At 39.7% G+C, this 15,266-nt stretch overlaps 1 protein-coding gene across 5 annotated transcripts in view; it reads left to right on the top strand.

The window, feature by feature from the left end:
• ccdc85cb (coiled-coil domain containing 85C, b) overlaps positions 1-13,656 on the top strand; it is a 48,530-nt gene extending 34,874 nt beyond the window's left edge. For 4 of the 5 annotated variants that reach the window (XM_028439269.1, XM_028439273.1, XM_028439270.1 and 1 more), the window contains 4 exons: positions 4,790-4,891; positions 10,845-10,937; positions 11,620-11,718; positions 12,686-13,656. In XM_028439269.1, the coding sequence (XP_028295070.1) occupies positions 4,790-4,891; positions 10,845-10,937; positions 11,620-11,718; positions 12,686-12,775 (384 nt within the window). In that variant the 3' untranslated portion in view covers positions 12,776-13,656. Of the gene's footprint in view, positions 1-4,786; positions 4,892-10,844; positions 10,938-11,619; positions 11,719-12,685 lie in introns of all 5 variants that reach the window. The other variant, XM_028439272.1, reaches the window with a different exon arrangement.
• The last annotated feature ends 1,610 nt before the right edge of the window (positions 13,657-15,266 follow it).

Here is a 15,266-nt window from a genome sequence, read left to right on the forward strand (position 1 = left end):
GGATTCCCCAACTCCAAAACGTTGACAGGAAACTCTAATCAAACTGCATTACCTTGTAGAGGTGTTGCCTCAGTGTCCAGCTGTAATTCTGGCATGCTATGATGATGATGATTGAACACAGGTTGCCCTGCTTGCATGTGGCCTCTCTTTCTCTTGGCAGCAAAGTCTTTATCTGTCTTTGGAGCTGCACACCTCTGTGTTTGCTACACGGTACCTTGGGTGAATGAACTCTGTGGTGTGCTTTGATGCATAAAATGACGCACGCTTGTCCTCGCTTGTCGCGACGTCTGGTGGGTTGAATAATTTAGCATACAAGGGGGCAACACAGGTAGATCCAAGCATTTATTATGCATCACTGACAACTGGTAAGTGAGTACAAGTGCGGAATGAGGAACAAATTAATTGTCTTAATGGGTGTCTGTAAGTTCAGGATTGTATTCATATATAAACCAGATTCATTAAAAAATTACTATTTTTTTAATGGTATTCTTAAACCAAAAACAATTGCTTCACGTTTGCTCCGAAACACTAGACGGTGGGTTTGTTGGTGTAATTGTAATTGTTGCCTTAGTGGATATATTGTCTAACTTCCTGTGTTATGAAACTGGCTCAGTGAAACCTGTGTGGGACTAAAGGAAACAATAGCCTCTTATTACTGGAATGCTGGGCTTTCAAACCAGCTTAGTTCAAAGGAGTTTTAATGTACTAAAGGGAGCACAACGACCAAACGACTGGCTCCCACGGTGCACATTAACAAGTTGCAGTGCAGGTGTGAGTACAATTATAAAGACACGCTCATCCACATGCATGTTCATGTGCATGATTTGGTTTTTTTTTTAATTTACCATTCTCTTAGCTTTCACATGCCCCCCCCCCCAGGTGTTATTTGCTCTGAGGTACTCTTTCACCTACAGCCACCTGATCTTAAGAAGTTAGACTACAGTCTAAACAGAACCACTATGTGAAATCTGACTGCAATGGTGTCTAGTGAGTTTGTGTGATGATATTGAATATAGCTTCTGGTGACGATATTTTGTGTAGGCCTCATTGATGGTCATCTGCTCAAAAAAAAAATTGTAAAAGGATGAAATTGAAGCTCAAAAGTTTGTCAGAAAGGTTTTACACATTGCATTGTGGGATGTGTAGTCCCCTAGACGGAAGCATCAAAGTGTTTTTATCTCATTTGTACTGTGATTTCTTGAGTTTTGCTACTGAAAACACTGCCAAAGTTACTTCCCAACACATTTTCCACAGACTGAAATTTGCAACAAAACAATAGCAGATGTTTGTTTTTAGGCTTACACAAAAAGATCAGAATCCAATCAAAATTTAATGCCTCGCAGAGTGACGCGATATCACTGGGAATACTGGAAACAAACTAGAACAGAAATGGTCTCAAGCCAACCACTGTTCTCATTGTCCCACAATGCCATGCTCAAAACTTTTCCGACAATGTCAATGAGAGAGAGAGAGAGAGTTTACAGTGGATAGTAAAACAAACTTTCAAACGGCAATTGTAACCTTTACATCTTGTTTCGAGCAAGTCATTTTTGATTTATTGATCTATGGATTTATCTGAAACATTTTTTTTTGTCTCCAGCAGCTTTAACAAAGATAACTTAAAAAAAAGATAATGAAGGTAGATTTAACTTTAGGAAATTGTAGCGTGGAAAAAACAGGATGTCATGTATATTTGTTTGTAAAGAAAAAAAGTAAATCCTGTAAGTTAGCCACTGCTTTCCAAAAGCAGATAGAACCACACAAGTTTATCATATTGTGTACACAGAAAGTCCATAACAACAAGAACTTGTAAAGAGTTTTTTGAGCCATTCCACAGGAGGATTTTGATCTTCTCATCATCTAGTTCGTCTTTTGAGACCTAACTTTAGTAACTCTAGAAATTACAATGTGTTTTTCCAATAATTCAAAAAGCCTTGACAACTTTGAACTCAATACCGGTACTTCAATACATAGGATTGATATTTCCTCCCTTTCCGAATCCAATGCATTTTTAAACTACATAATGTTGATGTTGTTTTACTCCAATTGATTCACTTCATAATTTATGAATTGTAATGGCGAAGATGCAGTCAGGCTGTTATTTTATTTAAGCAGAACGTACTCTGTTTTTTGTATTTGGTGAATAGTCTTCTTAATGGAATGCTCCGCTATCTTCTCTGCCCTTTGGTCAAGGCGCCACTACCCCTGTCCCTCATAAGTCAAACAGGAAAGGATGTGTGACGTCCACAGCGTTTTCCCGTCAGTACCAGGAACATAGTGATGAATGGGTACACCAGGCATCTCTTGAGACTTTGCCAGGAACAGTTGAAGCACTCGAACGTACTCGGCTGTCGAGCAAACAAATAGCTTTATTGGTCCTGGCGGTCAAGGTCAAGTTGTGTTAAGGTGGAAAGTAAAGTTGGACAAAAGGTGGAATGGAATCCTGTCAGAGACCTCCCTCAACACATGTTTCTTACTCTTCTGATGAGCTGATCTCATTTATTATTTGTTTGTCACTCCTTCTGTTGTGACATTTCGGGTTTGCTGACAAAGCCTGGAGAGAAAACTAAAATGTTAACAAAGGTACAGATTTGAGGGCATGTATGTGGATATTTAAAGGGTAGATCAAGAAGTGCCAGGGGACAGATTGGGAAAGGTTATTGGAGCATAATTGGGATTCATTGCTGTAGGAGAGACGGAGAAGACGAGGAGACTGCTGATTCTGGTTTTTGTTCATTCGTGTGCGCACACCTGACTTTGCAACAGACGCACGGAGATAATATGTAGCCAGACAACCCAGCAAAATGCTTACGCCTTTATAGACCCACTCCCACCGCTCATTGGGTTATTTATAGCCCCAGTGCTCCCAGGCATCACATGTGTTTACACGCCACGCTTTGCAAGGCGCAAACACTCGTGCATGACATAAAAAATGTCAGAAAAACCCGCGTCGTGTGGAGGGTTCCTGCCCACAGTCAGGATCATGGCTGGTTACTGTCCCTCAGGAACCAGTGGTCTTCATCTGCTGCTAATGAGGACAAATCTCCGGATGTCCTCTCTGTTTAATTGGCCTTCAATGATGGAACAACGTGATGTAGTCGGAGTTCTGTAAAGGGTTGTTTATGTGGAGAACAACAGCGTTAGTGATGATAAAAAGGCCAGTGCATGTGTAGGAAGGGAACAAATTTAGAGACTTTGATGAACCCACATACAACATGGCAGGTTAGCAGAATAAAACTACATTAAAAAAAATGGATCTATCAGTATTTGGCCTTTTTTTAGGTTTCTATTTCAAATATTTTTCTACCCTTTCTCTCTAAAATAACACAAAATCATCCATTGATTCATTTGACAATGTTGGCCTACCCTCTCATTATGTAACACATCCTGCTTCACAATAACTCACCAAGCTTCAAAACAAAGCAGTGTTGTGTTCTAATGCATCGTTCCCAACTGAGAGACTGCGGGCTTCAGAAGTGTAGATTTTATTTATTTATTTTCGTACAGCCGGTTCACAAAAACAAAGCTGTATAGAGTCGCCTCAGGACTCCGACTGCTCCCATTGGACACAAAGTAGAAGAGTTATTTTTAAAGCACTGAAAATATACTTGCATAGTGTTTTTACTAGTCATCGTTTTAGTAGGAGTTCATTGAGTTTGTCGGAGTCTTAAAAGCTTGAGTCTGTATGCTTCAAGTTTTAATGCGCTAACACCGAATAGCTGGACATTTATTTTTTAACTCAACTGGAAATAATTAATATATTTCTGCTCCTATATATTAGTAGGTGGCGGCAAGTAGCTTGATAAGATTGCTTTATGGTGTCAGTTGTTTAAAAGACTTTTACGATGCAGGTGTGTCATGGTTCACAAAGCCTATGATTGAGCAAATGATGCAGTAAGAGTTTACACTTAATTACACTAAAAACATAAGAACAATTCAATTGTACTTTTTCTTTCACAATATCAGTGAAATTTGCTTGATACTATTACACTTTTCAAACTTGTTTATAATGAATGGAAATCAACACTTGGGTTACTTAACGGTTTGATTAGATAATTACATTTGAATTATTAAACAAGGAAAAAGTGATTTAAAAATATAAAATATTTAATAATAATAATGCAATAATAATAAAATGCTTGTTATGACGTAGCACACAAATAACTGACCTTTTTTGTTATTAAATTGTTTTGTTTTTATATATATATATATATGTGTAAAATGATAACAGAACAATAGTTTAAAAAACAAAAAATATAAAATTCTGAATTACAACAGCAGAAATAAACTATTGATTTGATCCTCAAACACTGTTAAACCTCTCAATGTACATGTGTGAAAAGGAGTAGGAAGAATTGTAAACTTATTTAATCCTACTCCTTTATTCACGACCGATTTTGTTTTTTTAATACAACTAACAATACAATTAATTACCCATATATCATCATACAAATGATCTACATAGCTAATCAGTGTTACTTAAAACAAGAAAAATACAACATAAAAAACAACTGGTGAGTAGTAAAGCCCTTCTTAATTCCTGTACTATGTGAAAATTACTGAATTACTGTATGTTTGAACATTGTATTAACTCCACATTCATTCTGTTCATAGTTTTACTCCACAAATTGACATACAAAAACTTCTCAATGTTGTTCGGACGCTTAATATCTTTAAATTTACCTTTCCCCTGACTTGCACGCCCACATTGCAGTTCTACTTTTCAAATGGAATAACGCCGCATTGAAGGCTTTGTTCATTTGCTTTGTGTTGCTTCTGTGCCCTGCAGTGTAACCCAGGTGACCTCCGTGCCCTGAGGAAGGGGATGAGTCTGTACCACTCAGAGTCTCAGCTGTCCTCTCTGCCCCAGCGCCAGGAAGCCATGCACATGGTCAGTATGCACACACGTGCACACACACACACCTACACCTGAAGCACATTTGCAGACTGGCATTAACCCACAAACAGGGGCCAATGGGACAGCAGATCACTGTTTGTACAGATGTGGATACATTCAGGGATGGCTTTAACTGCACACAGATGCATGATCCTGATTGTAGAGACGACTGTACCGAGGCCTCAGCAATGAAATCGCGACATGTCAGCTCTAATTCACTTTACTTCCAACTCTCCAATTACGCCTTCACATGCAACCCCACTCTTTCTTACACAACAGACCAGGAGAGAAGCAGTAGGTGAAACAAAAACTAGGGGTAGTGATAATGATTCCCCATTTCCCGTTTCTCTCAAACCCTGTCCCCTCAGCTCTTTCCTTCCTTCCTCCCTGAGCTCCATCCCACTCTGACAGCAATAATCCCCTACAATCCACCTCCATCTCTGACCCTGCCAGTGTCTGGAGAGGAGACACAGACGCTGTGTAATTGTTTTTTTTGACTGCTTAAGGAAGGTTACATGCAGTCAGGCTCCACCAGCACCCAGAGGACTAAAGCCTCCCACATATAACAACAGATCAATATTGCGTTTTAATCACAGACTCTTTGTGTGTGACGCAGGGATCTCAGTGAGTCACTCACACACTAACAGAGCCAGTAGGTCACGCTCGCCTCCTTCTGGAGGTTCAAGGCGTTAAAGTAATGCCCGTGAGCTTTGACCTCGCAAAGATCTGTGTCTTGAAGTGGAAAGATAAACTGCAGAGCGTCTTTATGGTCTGGGCCCCTGTTTAATTTTACAGCACGGTTTCACACACGGCAAGGTCACTCTGCTCAGCTGAGTTATGAAGGCAGGCTTCTTGGTGGAAAATGATGTCCACTGTCACTGTGATAGGCTCAATTTACAGAACAGGTGAAAGACAGAAATTGATTCCTGATTGAAGATCAATGATAGCAGAGGCTTTTTTGCAAGTTAATTTAAGAATATGCATTTTAATGTAAAAAAAAAAAAAGCACTGTGACATAATTCCAAAAAAATCTAGTCTACATGCAGTACCTACCAATCACTTCCATGTGCACAGATGTATTACATCAAGCATTCAGGCGTGGAGACTGCCTCTACAAATATTGGTAAAAAAATATTTTAAAATGTGTCGCTTTCCACATGTCAAATGAATAAACCTGGTTCACTTAAAGTCTGATATTTTTGCATGAAGTAATTTCCCACATGGAACCAATCTGGAACCACAAATCAGTACAGACATCTGCGCAGTCAATAGTGACGTCGTCCACATGTAGCATGCTCTTCAGGTTTGCTCAGAAAGATTAAATAGAAAACAATGTTGAAATCATTGGTTTGGAAAGCATAGGTTTTATCAGACAAGAAGCTCCATTTATTATTTTATCACTCCAGGCTTTGGCAGTTTTTGGCCAAACAGCATTGTTCACTGTTCACACTGCATCAGGCCAAGTGTTCAGTGGCAAACAGAGGGTGTGTGCGTGCGTGTGTGTGTGTAGACTCATGCCCTATAGTTTTCTTGGCAGTTGATTCTATATAATAATCACACTCTGGTTGTGTTTGAATGGCACACTAATGTACTATGCACTACAAACGCAATGAGTATATACTGTCTACTATATACTATAAGTATGATTAGGCCGATGACCGATGATGACAGTTCCCACTCAAGTATACTTCCAAGTTTCCCAAGATGCCTTTCAAACCTACGACGACGAAAACCAGAGGCACACCGAGGCTAAAAATCTCCGTTAATTCTCCACCTTTGAAAGTTCTGAAAGCATTTTATTCAATAAAGTAGCCATGTGGTCATTTGATCCATAAAACTCACGTATACACATCACATTTAATGCCAACATTTTGGAGATGAGATATTTTCTGCCATTTACTACTGACAAAACATCTGGTTAACTTCAAAGCAAGAGCTTTATTTACAAATGCGTTAAAAACTAATGGAAGACAAGAAGAGATGCTTTTGTTTTGAAAAGAGGATGTTTAATTTTTTAGCTTGAAGCCGGTCCCAGGACGATTTTAAATTCCACTCGCAATGCATCATGGTGCGGTTGAGTATGACTTGTGTACCCATCGTGCACACTTAAAGAGCAAGTAAACCCCTGCCTTCTCCTGATTTGCCACTAGGAGGAAAGTTAAAATTCCTTGATTATGGGTGGGGCTCCTGGAGCAGTTAAGACACGCCCACTCTGTACTCTAAAATCTCCATTGAACAATCTATGCTATGTCAACTAGCTACTCAATACACCTCTCTATTCACTCTTCTCTCAATCCCAACCCACTCGCCACAGATTGTAGAGCCCATAGGTACTAGTTTTCATAAAAGGGGCGGGACTAATAGTGCTTGTTTGTGATGCAAGATGGTCCCAAAACGTCATATGATCTTGTTCTCAGTCAATAGCAAAAATCTATTGTAATAGCTGGGTTTCAACCCATAGAGGGCAGTCACTCTGACATTTTACAACAAAATATGCCAAATTGAAATACTTTGACTAAAATATTGAGAGTTGGACCAGGATCAGTCAACAGCACTACTTCATTCCCAAATACATTTGTATTCAACAGAAAATGGGGGTTTTTGGGGTTTAGTTACTCTTTAAAAAAAAGTCCCGATAGAGTATACATCCAAGTATTTCTCACGTACTCAATCTTTTTCATATTATCTAATGTGAATGCACTACATACTCATTTTGATGTCAAACTTAGTATTAGTAGTGCGTTATTATGCCATTTTGAACATGGCCTTTGGTGACGAAAATAGGATTCCAATTAAATACATTAAGTCAAACAACAACCACAAAATAAAACTAAGGTTAATCCATAACTATTCTGTGGCAAAGAAACAAACAAATCAGGACTGGATCTCTTGATTGATCATAAAAAAACCCACCAGCTGTTCTCACAGTATTTTTTGTAAATAAATGATCATATATCTTTGCCTTTACAGTTTCAAAGAGAACCGCTCTGCAAGTGGAGCAGAATAATCTATTGTGTGTTGAGTTGGAAGTCTTTGTGGTTGTGAGAGTTACTCGTGGGGAGCTGTATGATGGAGCTTCAGTGGGACTACGGTGGGACATGAGTGAGCTGCTCTCTTAGACTGGGAGGGGTACGCACAGCTATCAGCTCATCCTTTATATTTAGCCCCTTTGTCTCATCCAGACACAGTTTCAGGTCAGTGAGCGTGCATGAGATTGTCAGATAGAAAAACGAGGGAGGAGAAGAAAAGAGGGGATGCATGTAGAAAAGTAAGCCTGCGTGACTCTCACAAACACTCAACTGTCTGCTCTGATTTTCTAAAGCATGGATTCAGACAATGTTTGCTTTCCAAGGCCTAACCCGGGCCTGTTTATGCAGAATATCTCCTCCAAATGTACATTTATACCAACAGTAAACAGCGCCCGGGGGCTGCCAGTGTCTTTGCAGTGTCCAAACCCTTTTCTTTCACAGCACAGCTCAGACACAGAATAGACTGGGGAATGTTGGCTCTCGTGCAGGGAGTGTGTGTTTACTCCCTTTAAATAATGGTTGTAAAAAGGAGGACATATGTGATTTACATATTTGTTCATGTAGTTGACTTCAAAGTCCACTGCGAAGGTTCTGTTTGGCAAATCTTGCTGTTAAGTTTGTTGGTGTGACCTTAAACAAGAACGAACACGCTTGTCTCAGTGGGATTTATGCTTTTATTTAACAAGGCAATTGCTGCATAATGTCGTTATGAAAGAGGACCAGGATTTTTGTATCTCTGGGTCCCTATGTGCTTATTATCAGGCCATTAACCAACTCTATGTTTCCATAAAAACATAAAGTTATGAAACTTTTCCGTGTGTCCCAATTGCAGTGATTAAAAAAAGAATAATAATAATCAAAAAAACATTTTTCAAAGGATGTCTTTGGTTTGTCCAATTAAATCTGCATGTTTGTTTTGTCCCTTTGATGTAATCGTAGCTACGTTGCATGAAAACCTTGGATGCTCAATGTTGGATATAAATATATAATTATTTATAGTTCTGTGTAGACATTGAATCTAAATGGGCACAGGCTGCAGGATACTTGAATAAATCTGTTCATGCCTGAAGTGAGTGCAAAAATAAGACTTAATTATGTTTTAATCTTTCAATCCTGTAACGGGAAGAGAAAAAAAGAAACTACGCCGAGTGACTGAACAGATATTACGATGAGTATGTACTAAAAGCTGACTTTAAGCTCATATAAACACATTATGCTTATATTTGTGAATGTTTATACGTGAACTAGTGAAAACAGTGGAGCCTAATCTTTCATTTTCTAGAATTAAAAATGCTGAAAAGCATGTGAAATTGGACACACTGTTCAATTAAAGACTTATTTAAGGTAGTGCATTTTGGTCATTGAAAGAAAATTGCGATTGTGTTTCCTTGTTGCATGTAATAAACGCTGTCAAAGCCATTTTTTTTAAAAAAAACTATTAATATAATGAAATAAATAATCTACAGAATTAATGCTATTTTTTCCTTCATGGTTAAAGTATTGTTGGAAAACTGAGCCCTTGCACTCTTTTAGTTGCAGACCCCTGCTTTAGATATTTACTAAAGCCAATGATATTTGTTTTGAGGTAATAAACCTGCACTTAATATATAGAGAAATGCCACTCAGTTGGTCTCTCTCTCATTAATTAAGGCTTGTTGACTTTCTTAAGGTAAAACTGATATTTTTCCACTGGGTTTAGTGGTTTTCTGATGAGCAGGTGTCTGGCCGTAACCCCTGGAGCTGCAAAGTAAATCAATGTTTTATGTGGTTGATGTGATGCGAATTGGCTGTTGGTCTGTTTCCACAAATCATCTCTCCTTGGCCTGCAGCGGGATTATTATTTTATCTCTGTGCTATCGGGATATGCAGCCCTTTTTCTGGCACCAGAATGGGGCCAGCGGGCGCAGAGGGAGCTGCATCGCCAGTGTGCGGAGAATTAAAGCCCGTGGTAACGGAGCCATGGAGCTGTGTCTAATGCATGGCCCTGATGCCAGAATACAGTGAACAGGCCATTGTGCATTCCAGAGATCTCTGTGTCCCTCAGACAGAGAGCTACTGTCTGGAACTAACCGGAGGAGGGGGGGAAGGAGAACCACCCTCCTGGTTCTCTTCCTGGCTGGCTGCTCCCATCACAGCAGGTTAAATCACCTTGCACAGGTAGCTAACTTGGGAGTTGAGTGTTTGGTGAATGCAAAACGGAGGAGAGCACCAATGGGAGGAGAGTAGATGTGAGCTGAGCTTGGATGATAGGAATAGCATTTTCAGTGCTGTGGAATCAGAAATAAAACACTGTACGCAAAGACAAAGAACTGTTTCCTTATTATCCAGAGCCTGGTTTCCACCTATAAACCAGACATAAAGGCCTGAATTCCGACCCAGGTCACTTGTTTACAGACATAGGCAAATGGCAGCCCGGGGGTCACTCTAATTTTGAGTGGCCCCTAAAGTAAATGCAAAAAAAATGACTTAAAAACATACAAAATTACAGAAACATACACTAGACAACATAAATACACAAAATGACTCCAAAAACACACAAAATGACAACAAAAAACAGTAACAAAATTAAAGAAAAATTACAACAAAAACACTGAAAACGATTACACAAACGTCTCCAAAATTTACAAAATACACAAATTGACTTATGATAACAGAAAACAATGACAAAAACAAAATGAGAGGAAAATAATAAAATCAGAGAACAATACACAGAAAACTAAAGATCAAAAACAAATGAAATGACAACACAAACTGATTGTTTTTCCCTTTATTAATGCTCAGATTGGTCATTGTTTCAAATGCTGACATGGATGTTGATAATGTGGCCCTCAGATCAGAAAAATCTACTTTTTGTGGCCCCACTGTGGTAAACGCTGCTCACCTCTGGTTAATAGTAATCCATTACTTTGCTTCCTCAGGGTACTGGTCGTCTACCCACCAGTGAGTCCTCCCCAGCCACCGGCTACCTGTCCTGTGTTCAGAAGCCTGAGGCTGTTGTCCATGCCATGAAGGTAAAGATAACGGTGAAAACAAGAGCATTTAGAGAGCGGATCAGTATACTGATAAAACCGTATCCCCTCCAAAATGTACTGGAATCTTCCATGGCAAAAGGTCTATTTTTGGTTAAAATGTCGTCAAATCTGTTCAGTACTTTTGATGAACAAACGCAAATAAATGACTGATATATCACAATATTTCAGTTTCAATTGAACTTTTTTGATAAACATACCACTTGTTTTTTATATTGGTACTTGAATAACACTTATCATTTACTTGTTCTTGCAAGTTTAAAAAAATGAGATAAATTGTATTTCATACCTTTTTGCACAGTAAAATATTGCAATGTATATCATACTATTTAGTATCGGGATATATGTCATATCTTTACATGAAAACCTCCATCGTATCATGTCCGATCCAATTTATTTATAAAGCACTATTAAAAACAACACAGTTGACCAAAGTGCTGTACAAGGCAATATAAAAATACAATTATAGATAAATAGAAAATATAAATATAAATATTGTCAGACTGACGTGCATGAATCTGTTGTATGTTTAGGCAGTTTTCTTGTGAGGTAGGTTTCTTTTTTATTTAGGTGATTTTTATGTGGGCTATAGTAAATATGTCAGCGTATTTATTAATAAATATAGACAATGGCCTCTTAACACTGGTTCTTCTGCTTCCATCAGGTGCTGGAGGTCCACGAGAACCTGGACAAGCAGGTCCCTGAGGATTATGAGGACGATCTGAGTGAGAAAGAGAAGGCCATTGTGAGAGAGATGTGCAACGTAAGTGCAACACCTGCGGCTCACTGAGCGCTCAGCTCACCACCTGTGACGCTGAGTGGTCGTGAGCGGTCTTTGCTTTGAACGGTCGTGCTGTTGATCAGTGGCTGTTTTTAGGAGTTCTCTCGCTCTCTCGCTCTCTCGCTCTCTCTCTCTCTCTCTCTCTCTCTCTCTCTCTCTCTCTCTCTCTCTCTTTAACGAGTGCAAACCAGGTCAGCATCTGAGCTGCTTCTGCTAATGAGGGACTCTCTTTTGGACCTATTTTGGTTTGGCCTGACACTTGCAGCAGAGTCCTGTGCTCAGCGCTTCCTCTCCCAATTCTTCCAATTATTTCCCTCCATCTATCCCTGTAAACGCCCCCACCCCCGCAGCTCCCATTCCTGATTTAAAGCCAACTCCAAGCTGGAAGCGCTAAGTAGAGGCTCGTAGTTGAGCTGTCGGAGCAATTAAACTAGATCGGCAGGAAAAAGAGCACTCCAGCAGCCACCCCCCACCCCCCACCTCCTGTCCCCGGTGTCCCTCCATCCCTTTTTGTTGTTGCTGAAATGGTTCGGTCGGAGATAAAAAAGCTCTGCTGATTAGTGCTGGAATGAGAGTCGGGGCTATCTGGGCTCTGCAGAGGTATGTGACAGGCCAGGAATCTGGGGAGCACCACAATAGCACCTCTGTTATATCAACGGGGGCCCCCTGGGCCCCCTCTTTCTCACACGCGGAGGTTTCTCAGCATGGGAGAGCAGATAGAGTGCAGACGGAGGTAACAGTACTGTAACTTTTGTGTGTGTGTGTGTGTGTGCAGCGTCGGCAGCTCAAAGTCAAACTCTGAACATTTGAAGTTTCCCCTCTTGAAGAAAAGTCTTTTTTCTCTCTCGCTCCTCGCCTCGATGTCTGCACGTCTCCTGTACATCTCTCTCTCTCTCTCTCTGGGTTACTTTACTTTCTTCTCAACTCCACTCCGTGCTTGTGTTCGCAGGTGGTGTGGCGAAAACTGGGTGATGCAGCAGGATCAAAGCTGTCCATCAGGCAGCACCTCTCTGGAAACCAGTTCAAAGGGCCGCTGTAGCCAGGCAACCAGTGAGCGATATGAGATCTACAGTAGCTCCACTCACCTGAAATCACCACCTCACTACCCCCTGTCTCCCCCCACACGTGCGCCTACACGACCCGTCGTACTGCACTTGGCCCTGCCCCCAGGGCCCACAATTTCATTGTTTTTCTAAAGACTGGCTGGAGTAGCTACAGGATGGACTCACTCGGCTGTACATGTTTTTATCTCTCAGCGCTAACGTTGACAACTGGCAGCTAGTTTCCACTAACTCACCCACGTCACAGGTTTTATTGCTGTAAGATCCACTTAACACACCATGCTTTTTCTTCTTTTTTTAGAGCGCAGCTGTGCTATACTTAGACAGTGGTTCTCAACCTGTTGGGGTCGCGAGACACTAGGAGGGGGTCGCCAGATGCGTTCAAGAAACGAAGAATATTTTCTGAACAATTTGAGCCCATTTTTGCTTTTTTTCCCCCCCATTTTCTGCACTGCACTAAACTTGCAATATTTTAATCAATTTTCATCCCTTTTTTTCATTTTTGCTACATTACTCCCATTTCTGCCATTTCTCCATCAAATTTCATTGCCCTTTCTGCACATTTTTTCCACTTTCAAGACATTTTTGGCACTTATAAACCCTTTCCACCACTTTGCTCACCTAATGGCACATATGTTAAGCCATCATTGTCACTTTTAAGTAACCTCTTTTCACCATATTTCATGCTTATTTTTGCCAATTTGACCACATACACAATTTTTCATACCTATTACTAGCCAGTTTATACTGATTGTTTTTACCTTTTTCTGCCACATTTTAAGTCAATATTGACACTTTGAACCATTTTTACCAATTTAGTTTTTCTTCAATCCCATTTTTCTACCATTTTTAGTCACTTAACCAATTTTATTTCTGAATAAAGCAAGGGTTTACATCTTTAAGATGACTATATACTGTGGCCCAAATGATAATAAACTGGATATTATTCAGATAAATAAATAAATGTGGTTATCACAGATTCATAGAACAATGGACCATCATTTTGCTGATTTTATGGATGGACCCCAAAAAGCTCTCCTGTTTATTCCCCCTCATAGATGGCCTTGTCTCCAGATGACTGTTCTTCAATGTTCATGTCTGTGTTCAACCACCTTCAGGTACAGTGAGGGTACCTGGTCTCTGGCACCTTTATTTTGGGGGTTGTGGGTTAAAAAGTTTGAGAACCACTGCACTAAGCTAGCGATAACGGTTTTAAGCACAGACCCAATAAAGCTCACGCTGTCGATATGAAGGGAATACGGAGGCAGCATCGTCAGATTAGACTTTGTAATGATACATTCTGATAGATATTGTAGCTCCTCACACATGTAACCACCACCCCCCCACCCCCCCACACCGCCAGTGGTCCATGAGTATAACTAGCATTAGCAATCTAAACTGTTAACTAAGTGAAACCCACTGTGACTTAGCGCCTTTTGCTCGTGTTAAAAGTCTATGGATAATAAAGCCTAGAGATCACTGTTAACTTGTGTATATTCTGTATAAATCCATAGCTTTGCTTCATTATTATTATTATTATTATTATTGTTGTTGTTGATTTGGCTTTGATTTATTTTGTATTCCAGTGGCCATGTGATCAATTATTTAGTTTTAAAAGCACACATCAACCACACCTTAAACAGGGTTTTCCTTTTGGTAAAAAACAAATAGGCTTTGTTTTTTCTGCTTTTAACCTTTATTTCTAATGAAATGCTAATATTCAGTTTGTTTGTAATCTTTGTAAAAAATAATAATAATGCATCTAGGCCACACTGAACCTCCGATCTCCTGCGTTTACTAGAAAGATCGTTTTCTTACTAATTCCAATGCTGTGCATGCTCGACAATCACTTCCTCAGGTCGGGAGGGCTACAGCTTTACCTTCGCCCGTGTTTGACTGAGTGTGTGTGTGTGTGTGCGTGCGTATGTGTGTGTGGAAGGAGGCTGAACTGTTCCTCTTGCAGCAGTTGCATCTGCTTAAGAGTGTTTTTCTTTTTTCTTCTTCTTTTCTTTCTTTGCTGTCAAACCCGAGTTAGATTACGGTTTGAAAACTGCTAAAGACATTTTCTGAATCCAAGCAAAAATTATTAGAACTTTTAAGATTCATGTGCTACGGGAGCGTATTAGGGACAATTTTGATGGAGAAAATAATTTTGGCCAAATCAAGAATGAAGTCAAAATGTCAGGATTAAAGTTGAAATTTCCCAAATAAAGTTTAAATAAAATGTCGAGATTAGAGTCGAAAACACGAGATTAAAGTCGAAATTTTGAGAACAACTTCAAAATACAATATTATGATAAAAGTTTGGTAGTAAAGTTAAATTTACTGAAGAGGACTAAGGCCAGGCGTATATATAAGCACAATGAGTGTATTATCTTTAATATCCATTAGTACTTTGCTTTTTTCATTTTTTAGTAGCCTGAACTAGTTTTCACCAAGGCTTACACACTCCAGTACAGTAGGTGGCGA

Source organism: Gouania willdenowi, chromosome 24, assembly GCF_900634775.1.
Source record: "Gouania willdenowi chromosome 24, fGouWil2.1, whole genome shotgun sequence".
In the NCBI taxonomy this organism is placed as follows: domain Eukaryota; kingdom Metazoa; phylum Chordata; class Actinopteri; order Blenniiformes; family Gobiesocidae; genus Gouania; species Gouania willdenowi.